This window comes from Vipera ursinii (genome assembly GCF_947247035.1).
Source record: "Vipera ursinii genome assembly, chromosome: 3".
In the NCBI taxonomy this organism is placed as follows: domain Eukaryota; kingdom Metazoa; phylum Chordata; class Lepidosauria; order Squamata; family Viperidae; genus Vipera; species Vipera ursinii.
Genome location: NC_139516.1, coordinates 117,936,395 through 117,951,694, shown reverse-complemented (window position 1 = coordinate 117,951,694; position 15,300 = coordinate 117,936,395). Strand labels below are relative to the sequence as shown.

Here is a 15,300-nt window from a genome sequence, read left to right as displayed (position 1 = left end):
ATAAATGGGATTAAAATAAAAAATAAAAATAAAATATGCTAAGTCAACGGCCTTACCTTAAGAGAAGGCACCTTATTTCTGCTCTGTTTGTTTCCTAAACAGGAAAAAATAAAAAAGAAATAAAATTACTTTATGTTCCAAAGTATACCAAGTGATATAATAGATGATATTGTCATAATGCCAGAATGGTCATAAAAAGTCCCACTCTATGAGACGCAGTTATTAAAATGAGAGACTAGAAAGACTATTTGAAAATTCTGACCTGCATATCTTTGGTTTTCTCCGCATCTGTCATTTGGCTTGACTCTAAAAGGGCTTCGACTGATTTAATCCTTTCTTCAAGCTGAAAGTTTATGCAAGTCGCATCTGATAATTTAAGGTGGAGATTATTACATTCTTCTACCCTTTTCTTCAGCTCTGTTTCAGAGCACAAGAGTTTAGACTGAAGTTCTGTTAAAGAATGAATAGTAAATGCTAGTAAAAACATGTATTTCAGTATTCTCATAGGGCTTTAAAGTGATCAAATCCAATCTCCTGCTCAGTGACAGTCCATATAAAGCAGACATGTCAAACACAAGGCCCGGGGGCCAGATCCGGCCCACAAAGTGGTTTCATGCGGCCCGCGAAGCCATCCTGGAAACAGTGAGGGAATGGCCCCCACTGCCTTGGCCCTGGCCCAGAGACCCTCCTTCTGCCAGAGACCCTCAGATCTCTCCCACTCCTGCCCAGGCCCCCATAGGCACCCTTGATGCGAACGATGTAGAGCTGGCCACGCCCACCCGGTAGGCCATATGCACTCTAGCCACGCCCACCCTGGCCATACCCACCCGGCCCCCTGATGGCAACCGCAATGCTGATGCGGCCCTCAATGAAATTGAGTTTGACACCCCTGATATAAAGCATCTTCAAGTGATAGCTGATCAGCATCTGCTGGGAATCTGTCTATGAAAAGGGAATATACATTTCAATTTCATTTGTTTGTAATTTTTAATTTTTTTATTTTAAAATCCTTTTTTCATTTTTTTTCAATTTTTTATTTCAACTAAACATTTGGGGGAAAACAATTCACTTATTGTAATTCTTTAGAAATTTTTAAATTCTTAATGATCTAAGGAGGGGGGAAACACAGAAAAAGAGAGACACTTAAAACAGGGAAGTTACTGATGAATTTTTCAAGACAGAGAACAAAAGTTCTTGCAGACTATTGTAAACTGACATTTCGCAATGCAGAGAATATTTAAATTTTTAGAAGTTTTTAATTTTTTAGCAAACAAAAAAAACAGTCATAGAGACTGACATTATAGTGACTTGCAAAGTGTGCCATTTTTCAGCTTATGCCCACAGAAGACTCAAACTATGTATGTATCAAATGTAAACTACTTGAATTACTAGCAGAAAAATTAAAGGGTTTAGAGGCAACTCTAGCCACTCTGAAACTCAATGAGCAAAGCAAGAAATCCCAGCCTAAACAAGAAGACTACACCAAAATAAAACACAATAGGGAGCAACCTGCTTCTAAAAAAATGATGACTCCATATATGAAAATAAAGAAGAAAACCAAGAAAGCACCTGTAAGCATCCAGATGGAGCTGATAGAACTCCAGTGTAACAGCACGCTTAAGGGAAAGTATGATTCTGTAGGACCCGCACAGTTCACCAGGTTCATCCCTGAAACAATGCCCCAACTCCGCCTACAAGCTGCTCAAATGTTCTGCATGTTTGGGAGTACATACCTGTGTGAGCAGCTTTTCTCTGTGATGAGGGTGAACAAAAGTGCACACAGAAGTCTTCTCAAGGATGCACATCTCCACTCTATCCTGAGAATATCCACAGCTCAAAACCTAACTCCAAAATGAATGAACTTGTAGTCAAGAAAAGATGCCAAACATCCAGTTCGGACAAAATGGCATGAGAACTAAAAGGCTTGTGTTTTTTCTTTGTTTTAAATTTGTCTTTGCCGATTTATTTGAAATAAATAATTTATTTGTTCATATTTGAAATTTTAATCCTTTTTGCCCCATTTCTTAGACATAATACATTTCTGAACTAATATAATACAATAGTCTTACATGCAGCTGGCCCTTTGAAGGCAACCATGATGCTGATGTGGTGAAGGTTTGCAGGAAGCAGTTTCCTCCAAGTTCAACTTCTGCTTTGAAAGATCTCTGGAGAGGAGCAGGAGGTGGGGGAGCTGCATGAGGGAAGGCTGCTCCAACAAGCCAGCATCCTTACCATGCATGATTGGAAATGGGGATTCCCTTTCAAGAAGGGCCAGCCTCCCTCATACAGGACTGGGAAGTGCTGCTCCCCTGCCTTCTCCTCTGTCAATTTGTCAAGGCAGAAGTTGGACTCGAAAGAAACTACACTACACACACACACACACACACACACACATTCCAAGCTTGGAGACTTAAGAGACTGTCCACATCTGAGTTACCAAACTGCCAATCATGCCTGGACTTGGGAAGAAGGCCCTCTCCTTCCTCTGTGGATAAAAGTCCCCAAATGTGGAATGCAATGTGTGTGCGTGCGCATGCACACATGCTTGGCTGTCAGCAGTTTGGGGAGGTGAAGAGCTTGTGGGGCAACAAGTGGTCCCCACATCGAGATAGCCAGTGCAACTTGTTCTGTCCTGACCAGCTATCTCGAGTCAGCTGTGCTGAGTGAGCAGCATTGAGCTGGCTACGCCCACCTGGCCAGACCCACCTGGACATGCCCGCCCGGCCCTTTGAGTGCAACCATAATACTGATATGGCCCTCAATAAAATTGAGTTTGACACCCCTGATATATACTAATGCTCAAAGTTTAAGGAACAAATGGGGTGAACTTGAAGTATTAGTACATGAAGGCAGATAAGATATAATTAGCATTCCTGAAACCCGGTGGGATGAAACTCATGACTGGAATGTATTGATGGAAGGATATAAACTATTCAAAAGAAACAGACCCAACAAAGGAAAAGGTGGAGTTGCATTATATGTAAAAGATCACTACATCTCTACAGAAATACATAAAACCAAAGTTGAAAACCTACTAGAATCCATATGAGTCAATATAAAAGGAAAAAAGAATGACATTGCTATAGGCATATACCAAGCAGAAGAAACAGACTAACTCTTTGCTAACCAATTAACAAATGTATGTAGGAAACATACCACAATAGTTATGGGAGACTTTAACTACCTTGACATCAACTGGGAGACAAACTCTGCAGCAAGTGGGAGATCGAACAGATTCCTAACCACCTTAGCTGACAACTTTGTCATCCAAAAGATACAGGAGGGAATTAGAGGAAAAGCTATACTGGATCTAATGTTTACTAACAGAGAAGAAGTGATAGAGGGAGTTGAAATTGCCGGAACCTTGGGTGGGAATGACCGCATCATACTAGAATTCAATATAATGCAAACACAAGCAATAGAATATACGGTAATCCAACCACTGTCTTAAAGTTTAAAAGAGCTGATTTTAACAAACTCTAAGCAAACTTTCATGGAAAAAAATCCTAAAGGGGAAAACAATTAAAGAAGTATGGGAAACACTGAAAAATACAATCATAAAAGCCCAGTCCAACACAATACCACTAAAAAAGAAAAACAAGAAATCCAAGAAGAAACCAGCATGGCTGCACAAAGATCTCTCTGACAAACTGAATGACAAAATGGACAATTGCAAAGAATGGAAAGAGGGACACATAACTAAGGCAGAATATCAGCAGATAGCCTGAATCTGCAAAGATGAAGTCAAGAAAGCAAGGGCTCAGAATGAACAAAGACTTGCAGCAAAAATCAAAGGTAATAATAAAAAGTTTCTTCCAACATATAAATAACAAGAAAAAAATCAAGGAAATGGTTCACTAAAGAGAGAAGATGGCAAGGAAGTAAGAGGCAGTGAGAGAAAGGAGAGCTGCTTAACTCATTCGTTGTGTTAGTCTTCACACAAAAACAAACTATAACCCAACCTACCAAAAACATAACTGTAAAAAACAGATTAGAAATAAAAATTAAAATAAGCAAGAAATAAGAATTCCAGTCTGTCCTTGATTAATATAAATCACTGGGACCTGATGGATTACATCCCAGAGTTCTGAAAGAGCTGGCAGATGTTATTTCAGAACCCTTGTATCATATCTTTAAAAAATCTTGGAGCACTGGGAAACTACCAGAGGATTGGAATAGAGCTGATGTGGTTCCCATCTTCAAAAAGCGGGGGGGGGGGGGGGGAAATAGACCCAGGAAATTACAGACCAATCAGCCTAACATCAATACCTGGGAAGATACTGGAAAAAATAATCGACATCTGTGAACATCTAGAAACAAATAAAGTTATAACTAGTAGCCAGCATAGATCATGCCAAACTAACCTTATTTGATTCTTTGACAAAGTGACTAAATTAGTAGACTAGCAAAATGCTGTGGTAGTGTAGTATATTTACACTTCAGCAAGGCATTTGACAAAGTAGACCACAACCTACTTCTTGGTAAGCTAGAAAAATGTGAGATAGACAGCATCACCATCAGATGGATTTGTAACTGGCTGACAAACTGTACTCAATGAGTATCCATAATGGTACTACATCTACATGGAGGGAAGTAAGCAGTGGGGTACCACAAGGTTCCATCCTAGGCCCACTACTCTTCAATATCTTCATAATTGACTTAGATGAGGGAATAGAAGGGGAACTCATCAAAATTGCAGATGACACTAAGCTGGGAGGAATAGCCAACACCCCAGAAGACAAGCTCAGAATCCAAAAAGATCTTGACAGATTTGAACAATGGGCCCCATCCAACAAAATGATATTTAATGTGGAGAAAAGCAAGGTTTTACACCTGGGCAGGAAAAACCAAAGTTACAGTACAAATTAGGTGAAACCTGGCTCCAAAACAGTAAATATGAGAGGGACCTTGGAGTCCTAGTGGATGATCATTTAAACATGACTCAGCAATGTGCGGCAGCAGCCAAAAAAGCTAATAGAATCCTTGGTTGTATAAACAGAGGCATAGAATCAAAATCACATGAAGTATTAGTACCTTAGTAAGGCCACATCTGGAATACTGCATCCAGTTTTGGTCACCACATTACAAAAAAGATGTAGAGACTTTGGAAAAAGTGCAAAGAAGAGCAAGTAAGATGACTAAAGGCCTGGAGACTAAAACATATGAAGCACGGTTGCTGGATTTGGGAATGGCCAGTCTAGAGAAAAGAAGGACTTGGGGACATGATAACAGTATTCCAGTATTTGAGAGGCTGCCACGAGGAGGAGGTAAGTTTATTTCCCAAAGCACCAGAAGAGAAGCAACCTGGAATTAAGGACAAACTTCCTAACAGTGAGAACAATTAACCAGTGGAACAGCTTGCCTTCAGAGATTGTGGGTGCTTCATCATGAGGTTTTTAAGAAGAGACTAGACAGCCATGTGTCTGAAATGATATAGGGACTCCTGCTTGAGCAGGGGGCTGGATTAGAAGACCTCCAAGGTCCCTTCCAGCTCTATTCTGATTGAGTTGTATCTTCAAATAAATATCACTGATAAGCAATAACCATACTGTGCATATACACTCTAAGTTATAAAAAGGCATATGTATGGAGATATAACACAAATATAAAAATCAGAAATGGATTGAAACCATAAACATATAAATGGAGGCACTCTTAGTATTCTAGTATCTCTGTGTTTGCTTTTCTTTCTTCATTTCCCATGATTTAATATATTTTCTTGAATGCTTTATAAAAATTAAAATCAAATTATAAATAGTGGCAGCTAAATTTGTGTGTGTGTGTGTGTATACACACACACACAAACACACACGAATGCTACAGTCTAATATCAATAGGAGAAGCAGGCAAGGATATCTGTCCCTGCCCATCTGATAGTACCTATGATGTCATTCTGACCAATGACGATCTTCTAGGAATGCTGCCCCAAGATGTGTATTTGCCAAATTTGCTCAAAATACAAGCACAACAGAAGTGGAATTCCCACCCTTCTTAGAAGTCTACCTGAAACTCAAATGACAGAATTCAGCCAAAATGTTACGCGCAGTAAAGCAAAAGCACTGAAATCTACACTTGTGTTTCGTTTTATGCAGCAGAATAACTTGCCCACTGAAAGACACATTTTTAATCATTTTCTGTGGAAAGAAAAGGATAATTGAGCTGCAGAAGTAGAACTAAATATTAATTATTTTTCATAACGGAAAGACTATCCTTTTATTATCCCCATGCTATTTCTCACCAGCAAAATCGAACTGCTGCTCTTTTGCCTTTTCCAGATCTTTCTGTAAGCGTTGATAATTGGCCTGTGAGTTGCAGAGTTCTTCCCTGACCTCATCCAAGCTCTCCTGTATGAGGCCTTCACTTTCTTTCTGGGATATCTGCATGAAGAGTAGAGCAGAAATTAAAAGCAGGCATATACATACACAGCTACAGTTGTTCTTTACGAACTGCCTATCTAGTAGATAAGATATATTGAACTCATTATTACCATGCTTGCCAAATCATTTGTGAACTAAAATAGTTTCACACCTGACTACATGGATAGCACTTCTGTTAATGAGACCTTGGAATATATAAAGCATAAATGGATTTTTCAGTATTAAAGTAAAGTGATGCATTGGTATATATAAGGATTCTTATGTAGATGAATGCCTTTGAATTCCACACATCTTTCATGTGATGACAAAATTCACCATGGCATTTAGTTGTGACCTCCTCCTTCTCCTCCTCCCCACACTTCTGGCAGCCTCAACCACTGTTATTTGATGCTGTTGTAGTGTTTTTCTAAATGTTGTCTCTCCATCTTCTTTACGGTCTGTCTCTTCTTCTTTGGCCTTTTCCTCTTTTTTGTATTTGCCTTATATGGTACAGAATCCCAAGACATTTCCTCAAACATCTCATTTCTGTGGTGACTAACTTTCATTTATGTTTTATTGCAAGTGTCCATGTTTGGAAATGGTAATATAAGTTGGGGATGAATATGCTTTGTATGAGGTGTTTCTTTGTGCGGATCGTTACTGTTATATCTCCGGTTCTTAGGCATTAAGCGAGACAAAGTGTTGAAACAGCAAACAAGTTTATTAACTCTGAACAGAAGCAAGCCCTAATGGCTGCTGCGCAGCTATTTATACAGTTAGCCTCTAGGCGGTGACCAATAGATTTAAAGTAACAGTTTCCTGTCCCAAACCTAATTATCAGCCTGGAGACAGCAAGTCTGGCTTTCAGTAACAGCAACGACTACATAACACAGAAATGTAGGTCAGACATTAAGCAAGTGATCAGCCATGAAGCAAGTGATTTAAAACAGTTATGGCCAATACATTACAGTTATTGCCTTGTGTTGTAAGAGTAGGGCTAACTGTTCCAATACTCGGTTTGCCTTACTGCATCATATGTTAATTTCTTTGTCCATGTTTCCATCTTCAGTGAGTGTTGTTTCAATATATTTGCATTCTGATACTTGTTTTGTGCTTGTTCCCTCTATTATGATCACACCTGGTTCAGGAAGAAGGCCAGCTTTCTCTGTCAAAGGTTGTTTTTAGCTATGGGGGCTGCTGGGCTCTGAACACAGGCCAGTGTCCTGGGACTCACTCCCCCACATAGGGAAAGACCCAGGTTCAGCAGCTGGCCTCAGCGGTTTAGCAGTGGCTGGCCAGCCGGCCATGCCAAGCAGTTGGGTGGTTGTGGATTGAGCCCTGGGCCACAGCACCAGATTGAGGAATGGCAATCCCCTGGTGGCTGTCTGTCTCCCCAGTTGTCGTAGTCACTGCCCTTGGGTTGGATCAAGACAATAGGCTCCGCATGGCTGTCAGGAGTTGGCTGGACTTTGCCTGGGGGATCTACTCCTGGCTCCTAGCCGGCTCCTCTCTCTGCACTTCCAGGCCACACCATCTGTTCCATGGCTGCTCGATCGACTGCTGCCTACTATGAAATGCCTCCAGTCCACCGGTCCTTTCCATTCCAAATTTTTCCTCCTCTTCCACCCAGGCATCTTCCCCTGAGTCTTCACAGCCCCTCTGGGGGCGACCAGATAGGGTGTAGGGGCTCAGGACCCCTTAGTTGAAATTGAAATTTAATGAGAGCTGACATTGTCAGAACTCCAGCTGATGATCCCAAGAAAGACATTGCAATCTCTAATGCCAGACTTTATTAGGAAATGCATTCCGGCAGTAATGAACTCCAAGTCAGCTCTGATTAAATTGAGGCAAAAGCAGTATATTCAAAGCATAGCAACTCCCTTTCCCCTCCGACAGAGCAGGTCACATCACCCAATTAAGCTCCAGACAGTTATTATGAGAAAGAACCTACAGTTTCCAATACAATCACCACAGCTGCAGATACAACACACATTCCATTCTCCCCCCACCCCCTTTGTTGGCAAGTCAAGGAAAGAAAGAATGAATCTGAAACAGCATGAAGCTTTTTTATGAACATGACATTATTATTTAGTTTTAAAATGTAGTATCACCTATGTTTTGCTGTATTTTTATTTTTTAAAATGTTATCCAATTGCATTTTATCTAGTTTGAGCTGCACTTGATAGTATTGTAGTCCACATAACCACCTGTGGGCCCCTCTGATCTAGATGGTACTACTCTTACTAATTGACTGAATGAAATCATGAATAAACTGTTTATTAATATCTGTACTTTATCTTTCTGGGAAATATTTTAATTTCAGCTATCCTGCCAAAAAAATTACAAAAATTCTGCTATAACTTTTAAGTTTTGCTTGAACTATTCTCTGAAGAAAATCATAACTGATGTATCTTTAATTAGCACCAATCTGTTGTAAAAGTACTGAAATGACTAAATCAACCTGGGTTAATATAAGAGTTCCACGTAACTCAATATTTTTATCAATAACTTAGATAAAGAAGTTGAAGAGATGCTTAAGAAATATGTAGGTGGAAGAAAGCTAGCTAATGCTTTAGCTGAAAAAAAAATAGAATTAAGATCTATGCAGGCCTAAGCAATGGGATGAATAGAATAGGATGGAATTTAAGAGGGAAAAATAATGTTAGAAAGCCCGCCAAACTATTATTGGGAAACGTAGTTGATTGCATAGGCTATGGGGTGGGAAGTTTAACTTTGTAATACTGTTACTTTTTGGAGGGAACTTTAGTCTTGGTTTCACTTTTGACCATGCCAATACTTTGTAACCAATAAACATATTCTTAGAGGAAAACTCAATCCTCCAAGTTCTCCTTTAATTGGTCTCATCTATTGGAACTATGATAGCCAAATGTGGAAGGAGAGAATCCCCCACCCCAGAGACAGCTGTGGGGATTGCTGAATCCGCAGAGAGGATAATCACCACACCAGCTAGCCCTCCATGAAGGCACCTGGAGGAGGTGCAAATGCCCAGAGAGTTGGTGGGGGGAGCCATTCGGCAGGAGTGGAAGGCATCCCCTCTAGGCATCAAGTTTGATGGAGACTCACAGTAATTGGGGTTTTTCCTCACCCATGTCCTCACCTACATGCAATTATATGGGCAAGACATCCCCACCGAGGGGGCCACCACCCAATGGATGATGACTCTCCATAACACCAATGCCCCAGAATTCTGGAATTTTAATCACTTCATGATGGTGCTGAGGCAAAGATTTGAAGACCCCCTAGGCATCTGAACCCTTTATCACTGACCTGGTGTTTGCTTCCTATGTCTCCTGTTTTATGCATGAGTTCCCTTTCCTTCTTGCCAGTGTCTTCCTCATTGTCTGGGGTTTATTCTTGGGGTTTGGTTCTAAAGATTTGTCTTCTTCCCCTTCCAGTTTAATGTAAAACCCTTTGGATGAATTGAGACCTATGTTTTCCAAACACATTCTTTCCGGTCCTTGTGAAGTATAGCCCATTCCCTACCAGAAGCTCTTCATGTAGGTAATGTAAACTATGGTCTAGGAATCTGAAGTTCTCTCAGTAGCACTATCCCTTGAGGTTTACTTCTAGAAACCTCCATTCCTCCATTGGATATTGACCTTCTGTTGGATGTACAGAAGAAAACACCACTTGTGTTCCTAATGTTTTGGGTTTCCTGCCCAGTTGCTCATAGTCCCTTGATATTGTTTTCAGGCTCTTTGCTGTATCATTCATCCCAACATGAAAAAGGAGAAAGGGATAATAATCTGTGGGTTTGATTATTTCAGTAAGTCTCTCTGCTACATCTTTAATCTTTGCACCTGGGAGCCAACACACTTCTCTAGAAAAATTGTCTGATCCACAAACTGATGACTCTGTTCCTCTGAGTTGTTAATCTCCTATCACCAACACGTGCCTTTTTTCTTTGGGAAAGTCTTAGTTGCTTTTCTTTTTGTCAGTGGAACACTTGATGAAGTTTCTCCCCCAAATGTCTGCATGCCTTCTTTCAGGGGAAGGAAATAAGATTGCTTATTCACTCCAGTGGAATTGGACTGGACTACACTTGACTAAACAGCAGGGACAGTCTTCTTGATTTTTTTTGTCCTCCGACTGACATACTGCCATCGGTCTATCTCTAGGTTCATTTTTCCTGGTAGTTGTTTGTTCCAGATCATGAGTAACTATCTGAAGGGTTTCCTAGTTGAAGAAAGGATGCAATTGAAGTACCTGGTGAGCCTGTGCAAAAACCGTCCTGTCCATAGCTGCCACCTGCTTTCTGAGCAGTAGCTGTAAGTGCAGAAGAACCCAAGCTGAATGGGAAGTGCAAACCCATTCAAGACCAACAATGGTAACGTTGAGATCATAACGTGATGAAGAAAAGATCCAAAAATGTTTTAATTTGTGAGTCTTCACTACAAAAATAATTCTTATTGTACCTATATAAAAAACAACTCTTTATTATAATTGAGAAATGCAAATTACTGACTGACCTGCAATAGGTGGATTTGTTCTTCATGGGCAAGAGTCTTCATCTCCAGGGCCTTCTTCTGTTCCTCTACCTCTTGTAAAACCTCCATCTTTTCAGTCAACTCCTTGCTTAGTTTATTATAATCCTGGTGCAATTTAGCTAGTTCAGTATTTTGTCTAAATTTAAAAAAAGAATAAGAAATATAGATTGTATTAAGTTGTCTTGAATATAATTCTAAAATGTGCCACCGTGACTTGACTATACAGGTAGTCCTCATTTTATGATGGCAATTAGGATTGGAATTTCCATTGCTAAGTATTGTAGTTATAAAGCATGACCACATCACTTAGCAACAGAGATCCTTGCATTCCAGTTGCTATCATTAACTAAATATCATGATTGTTAGGCAAGGCAGCTTCCTACAGGAATTCCACCACCAAAATCAGTGGGTGAGTTGGCAAGAAGTTGTAAATTCCAGGCCAGCAAATAGATAAGTGGTTGCTGCTGGATGGGGAAGTAAGTGAGGGGATGCATGGGAAGAAGCTGCAAGGGTCAAGGGAGGTGTATGATAGGGGCGTGTGAGAGGTGTGAGGGATGGGGACGGTACACAAGGGAGTGCATGGGAGACACGATGTGGGCAGGATATGCAAAGGCATGAGAGACTGCATGAGAGGTTTGGGGACGGTATGCAACAGTGCAAGGAGGTGTAAAGGCTTCCACAGATGATGGCTCAGATGACAAGGAAGAGCCAGCACCAGGGACTTCAGAGTGGGTGCAGAGGACCATCAGGAGGATGCAGGAGACTCAATGCCAGAAGTGGATAAGCAAGAGAAGGGGAAGCCAGGAACAGAAGGGCCTGTGGATGAAGAACCAGATGATTGCCTGGCTGAAGAGTCAAGAGGTGAGACATAGCTGCAGCGAGGGAACGGAGATGACCAAGCAGGGCAGAGAAGAGGTGCAACTGCAGCAGATTCCAGGGTGCATAGAACAGGGTGGAGAGAGGTGCAATAAAGGTCAGTGAGGCTACTTGCGAGGAGGCAGCCTCACCCCTCCTGATGAGCTGTACTGGCTGGTGCCTACTTAGCCTGACATGAGGAGCAAAGCAGTGCCTCAATTGAGTATTCAAAACTCCTTGGTGTCTGCCTGCATGGCCTGGGACAAGATAGGGTTGTGCAAGAGGTACAGTATGGGTCAGGTGCTTAAATGTGTGATGTGAACCAGGAAGGATGCATGAGAGTGCATGGGTCTATGGGAGAGATGCCGCATGGGTCAGGGAAGTTGCAAGAAAGTGTGTGAGAGGCACAGCAAGGTTAGGGAGGGTATGTGAGGATACAGTGTACATTGGGGAGTATGCAACAAGGTCACAGAATGCAATGGTATGTGAAAAAGACCTGGAGAGATGGGGAAAAGAAATGGTGTCTAGGGATTGGTCAGACAAGAGGGAATAATCTGCAGCTGCATAATGGGAGAGAGAAAAACACCCAGAACCCTTCCTAGATTCTCAGACTGTAAAGGTGGGAGATTAGTACTTTCCGACTTGCAAGATTCAGTTAATGTAGCCTTATACTAAAGTAGAATTAGCTCATTTGTTTCCTGCCTTGGAAGGCTGACAGGAATGGTGTGGTGTCGGTGCACAAATGCGCAAAGGAGTGTGTGAAAAGTGTGGCATAGGTGGGGGAGGGTGCGGTGTGAGTCAGGATGTGCAGGGTTGCACTGTGAGTTGAGGAAGATGTATGGGAGTGTTGAGTGGTTGGCACATCATGAGCACAAAGTGCCTGGGGGACAGTGTGCAGGAGACTTAGCCCAGCAACTTGAAACCTTCACTGACAGCTTCCCCATTGACTTTCTGAAGAAGCCAGTAGAAAGGATCATATGATCACAGCACTCTGCAACCAGCTGTAAGTATGAAACGGTTATCAAGCACCCAGACTGCAATCTCGTGACCTCTGGGAAATTGAGATAGCTGGAATTCCACAGACTGGTTGTAACCACCAATCATTCAGCACCATTGTAACTTCAGATGGAATGATTACCAGTCAGGTTCTGCCTGAAGATTTAGTAATATTACTTAAAACATGTATTTTTAATCTCAGATTATTCGTGCATCTCTAAATCAGGAATAAATATTTAAATTATATTATCTGAATATTTTCAGGGCAGAATTCAATCAGAGAAATTAATGCTTAATGTTAACACAATCTACTTCACAACAAACGGCATCTATGAACTGCATAAGTCACCTAAATGTGTCACATAGTTCTCCTACATGAGTCAAAAAGATTTAATTAGCTATATGCCTTAAACAGAAAGCCAGTATTAAAAATCCTATACTCTATTCCTATTTTTCCCTGTTCTCTTACATGCATTTTTATGGCACAGTAGTTAATTAAGGGACGTGGTGGCTCAAAGGGATACAGTGGCTCAGTGGGTTAGGACGCTGAGCTTGTTGATCCGATGGTCGGCAGTTTGGCGGGTCAAATCCCGAGTGCCGCATAACAGAGTGAGCGCCTGTTACTCGTCCCAGCTTCCGCCCACCTAGCAGTTCGGAAGCACATAAAAATGCAAGTAGAAAAATAGGGACCACTACGGTGGGAAGCTAACAGCGTTCCGTGAGCCTTTGGCATCTAGTCATGCTGGCCACATGACCATGGAGACGTCCGCGGACAAGCGCTGGCTCTTCGGCTTTGAAACGGAGATGAGCACCGGCTCCTAGAATTGGAAACGACTAGCACGCATGTGCGGGGGAACCTTTACCTTTTACCTTTAGTTAATTAAACTGGTTTTCAGATTGCTTTGAAGCTTTCATACATATTTAAAAAGACAATTATAAAGTTAAATTTATCTACAGTATCTCCTCTGACAGCTCATAATTCCAAAGTAATACTTCCCGTCTTACTTGCATTCAGTCTGGCTTGTTGCTTGGTTTAAAGCATCTTTGAGAATGCAATTTTCTTGCTGCAGATGAGCTAGCTGGGCATTAGTGCCATTCTGCAGCTGTTCTTGTAGTGTCTGAATCTGAAAACCAATTAAAAAGAACATGAGAATCGCTCCCAGTTGCTATTTAATCTCAGTACAATGGCAGAGGACAATATTCATATAGTTTATGTTGATAGCAGCAGCAGGGATGTTCTCTAATTTAGGCCCCAATGGGTTTCAGCAACAGGGATCTCTTGTTTACTCTTTTTACTTTGCAGTACCAGAATCAACTGACATGTGAAGACATACGTAGTGAAATTTAGGATTTGGGGCACAAAAAATTGCAAAATTGCAAGCATGAATCCTTTACCAACTCTACAACATATAGCTAGTTTCAATAAACACCACAAATAGTTCGGTAGACATCCCTTAAACAAGTTTAATTAGGGCACGCCAATAGGATCATATTGAACTGCTTTAGATCAGACCACTTATCACTCTTCCACAATATTCTCTACTATCCCACTTAAAATCCATCTAATTAAAATTTATCTGAATCTTTACTTATTCAGTTTAATGTGAAACATCCCATTTACAGAGAATCAATAGTGTGTTCAACGTCCAGCATTTAATTTTTGTGTTCTATCATTTATTAAAGCTATGCTATGAAAAGAAAAACGTTCTTTGTGAACATGAGAAAAGTACTTGGTCTGCTCAGATTTTACACTTTGAGGAGGAGGAATGAAAATATGGAGAGGGAATAGGACAATGAAAAAGTTATTTTTCCCTTTCCCTTTCTTTCCCAGAAAGTGTCTCTGTGTTTACATTTTAACTTTATTTATATGTCAAATAAATGCCTCAGTCCAGTTTTGGTGGAAGGGAACTTTACAAATTCTGTTCATCTTCAAGACTGGAACATGGGGGACTACCCTGGAACACTGGGGAACTAACAGAGGACTGGAAAAACGTTGATGTAGTTCTAATGTTCAAAAAGGAGAAAAAGAGGATGCAGGAAACTATAAACCAGGGGTAGGCAACCTCGGCTCTTTTATGACTCATGGACTTCAACTCCCAGAATTCCTGAGTCAGCATAGCTGACTCAGGAATTCTGGGAGTTGAAGTCCATAAGTCATAAAAGAGCCGAGGTTGCCTACCCCTGCTATAGACCAATCAGCTTGACATCAATATCAGGAAAATCCTGGAAAAGATAGTGAATAAGGTGATTACTGGAAGCCAACATGGGTTGTTAAAAACAGATGATGCCAGACAAACCTTATTGCCGTCTTTGACAAAGTGACTAAATTAGCGGATCAAGAAAATGCTATGGATATAGTATAAAGGCATTTGATAACTCAGGCCACAGCTTACTTCTTGGTAAGATAGAATAATGTTGGATAGGCAGTACCATCACCAGATGGATTCCCAGTTTGCTAACCAAATGCACTCAGCATTAGTCCTCTGTGGAATTACATTTACATAAAGGAAAGCATGCTGTGGGGTACTCAAGGTTCTGTCTTGGGCCCAGTGCTCTTCAACGTCTTAAATGTTCTACAGTAGGTG

General features: G+C 41.0%; 1 protein-coding gene across 9 annotated transcripts in view; it reads right to left on the bottom strand.

Moving 5' to 3' along the window:
• The window catches only part of RRBP1 (ribosome binding protein 1), a 53,981-nt gene that overhangs the window by 21,835 nt on the left and 16,846 nt on the right, over window positions 1–15,300 (bottom strand). For 8 of the 9 annotated variants that reach the window (XR_014492042.1, XM_083358919.1, XM_083358918.1 and 5 more), the window contains 5 exons: window positions 13,721–13,839; window positions 10,847–11,000; window positions 6,239–6,377; window positions 263–450; window positions 57–94 (listed from right to left, as the gene is read on the bottom strand). Coding sequence is in view for 8 of the 9 variants with exons in the window: in XM_083358919.1 (XP_083215045.1) it covers window positions 57–94; window positions 263–450; window positions 6,239–6,377; window positions 10,847–11,000; window positions 13,721–13,839 (638 nt within the window). In the remaining variant the exon portion in view is untranslated. The remainder of the gene's footprint in view (window positions 1–56; window positions 95–262; window positions 451–6,238; window positions 6,378–10,846; window positions 11,001–13,720; window positions 13,840–15,300) is intronic. The other variant, XM_083358917.1, reaches the window with a different exon arrangement.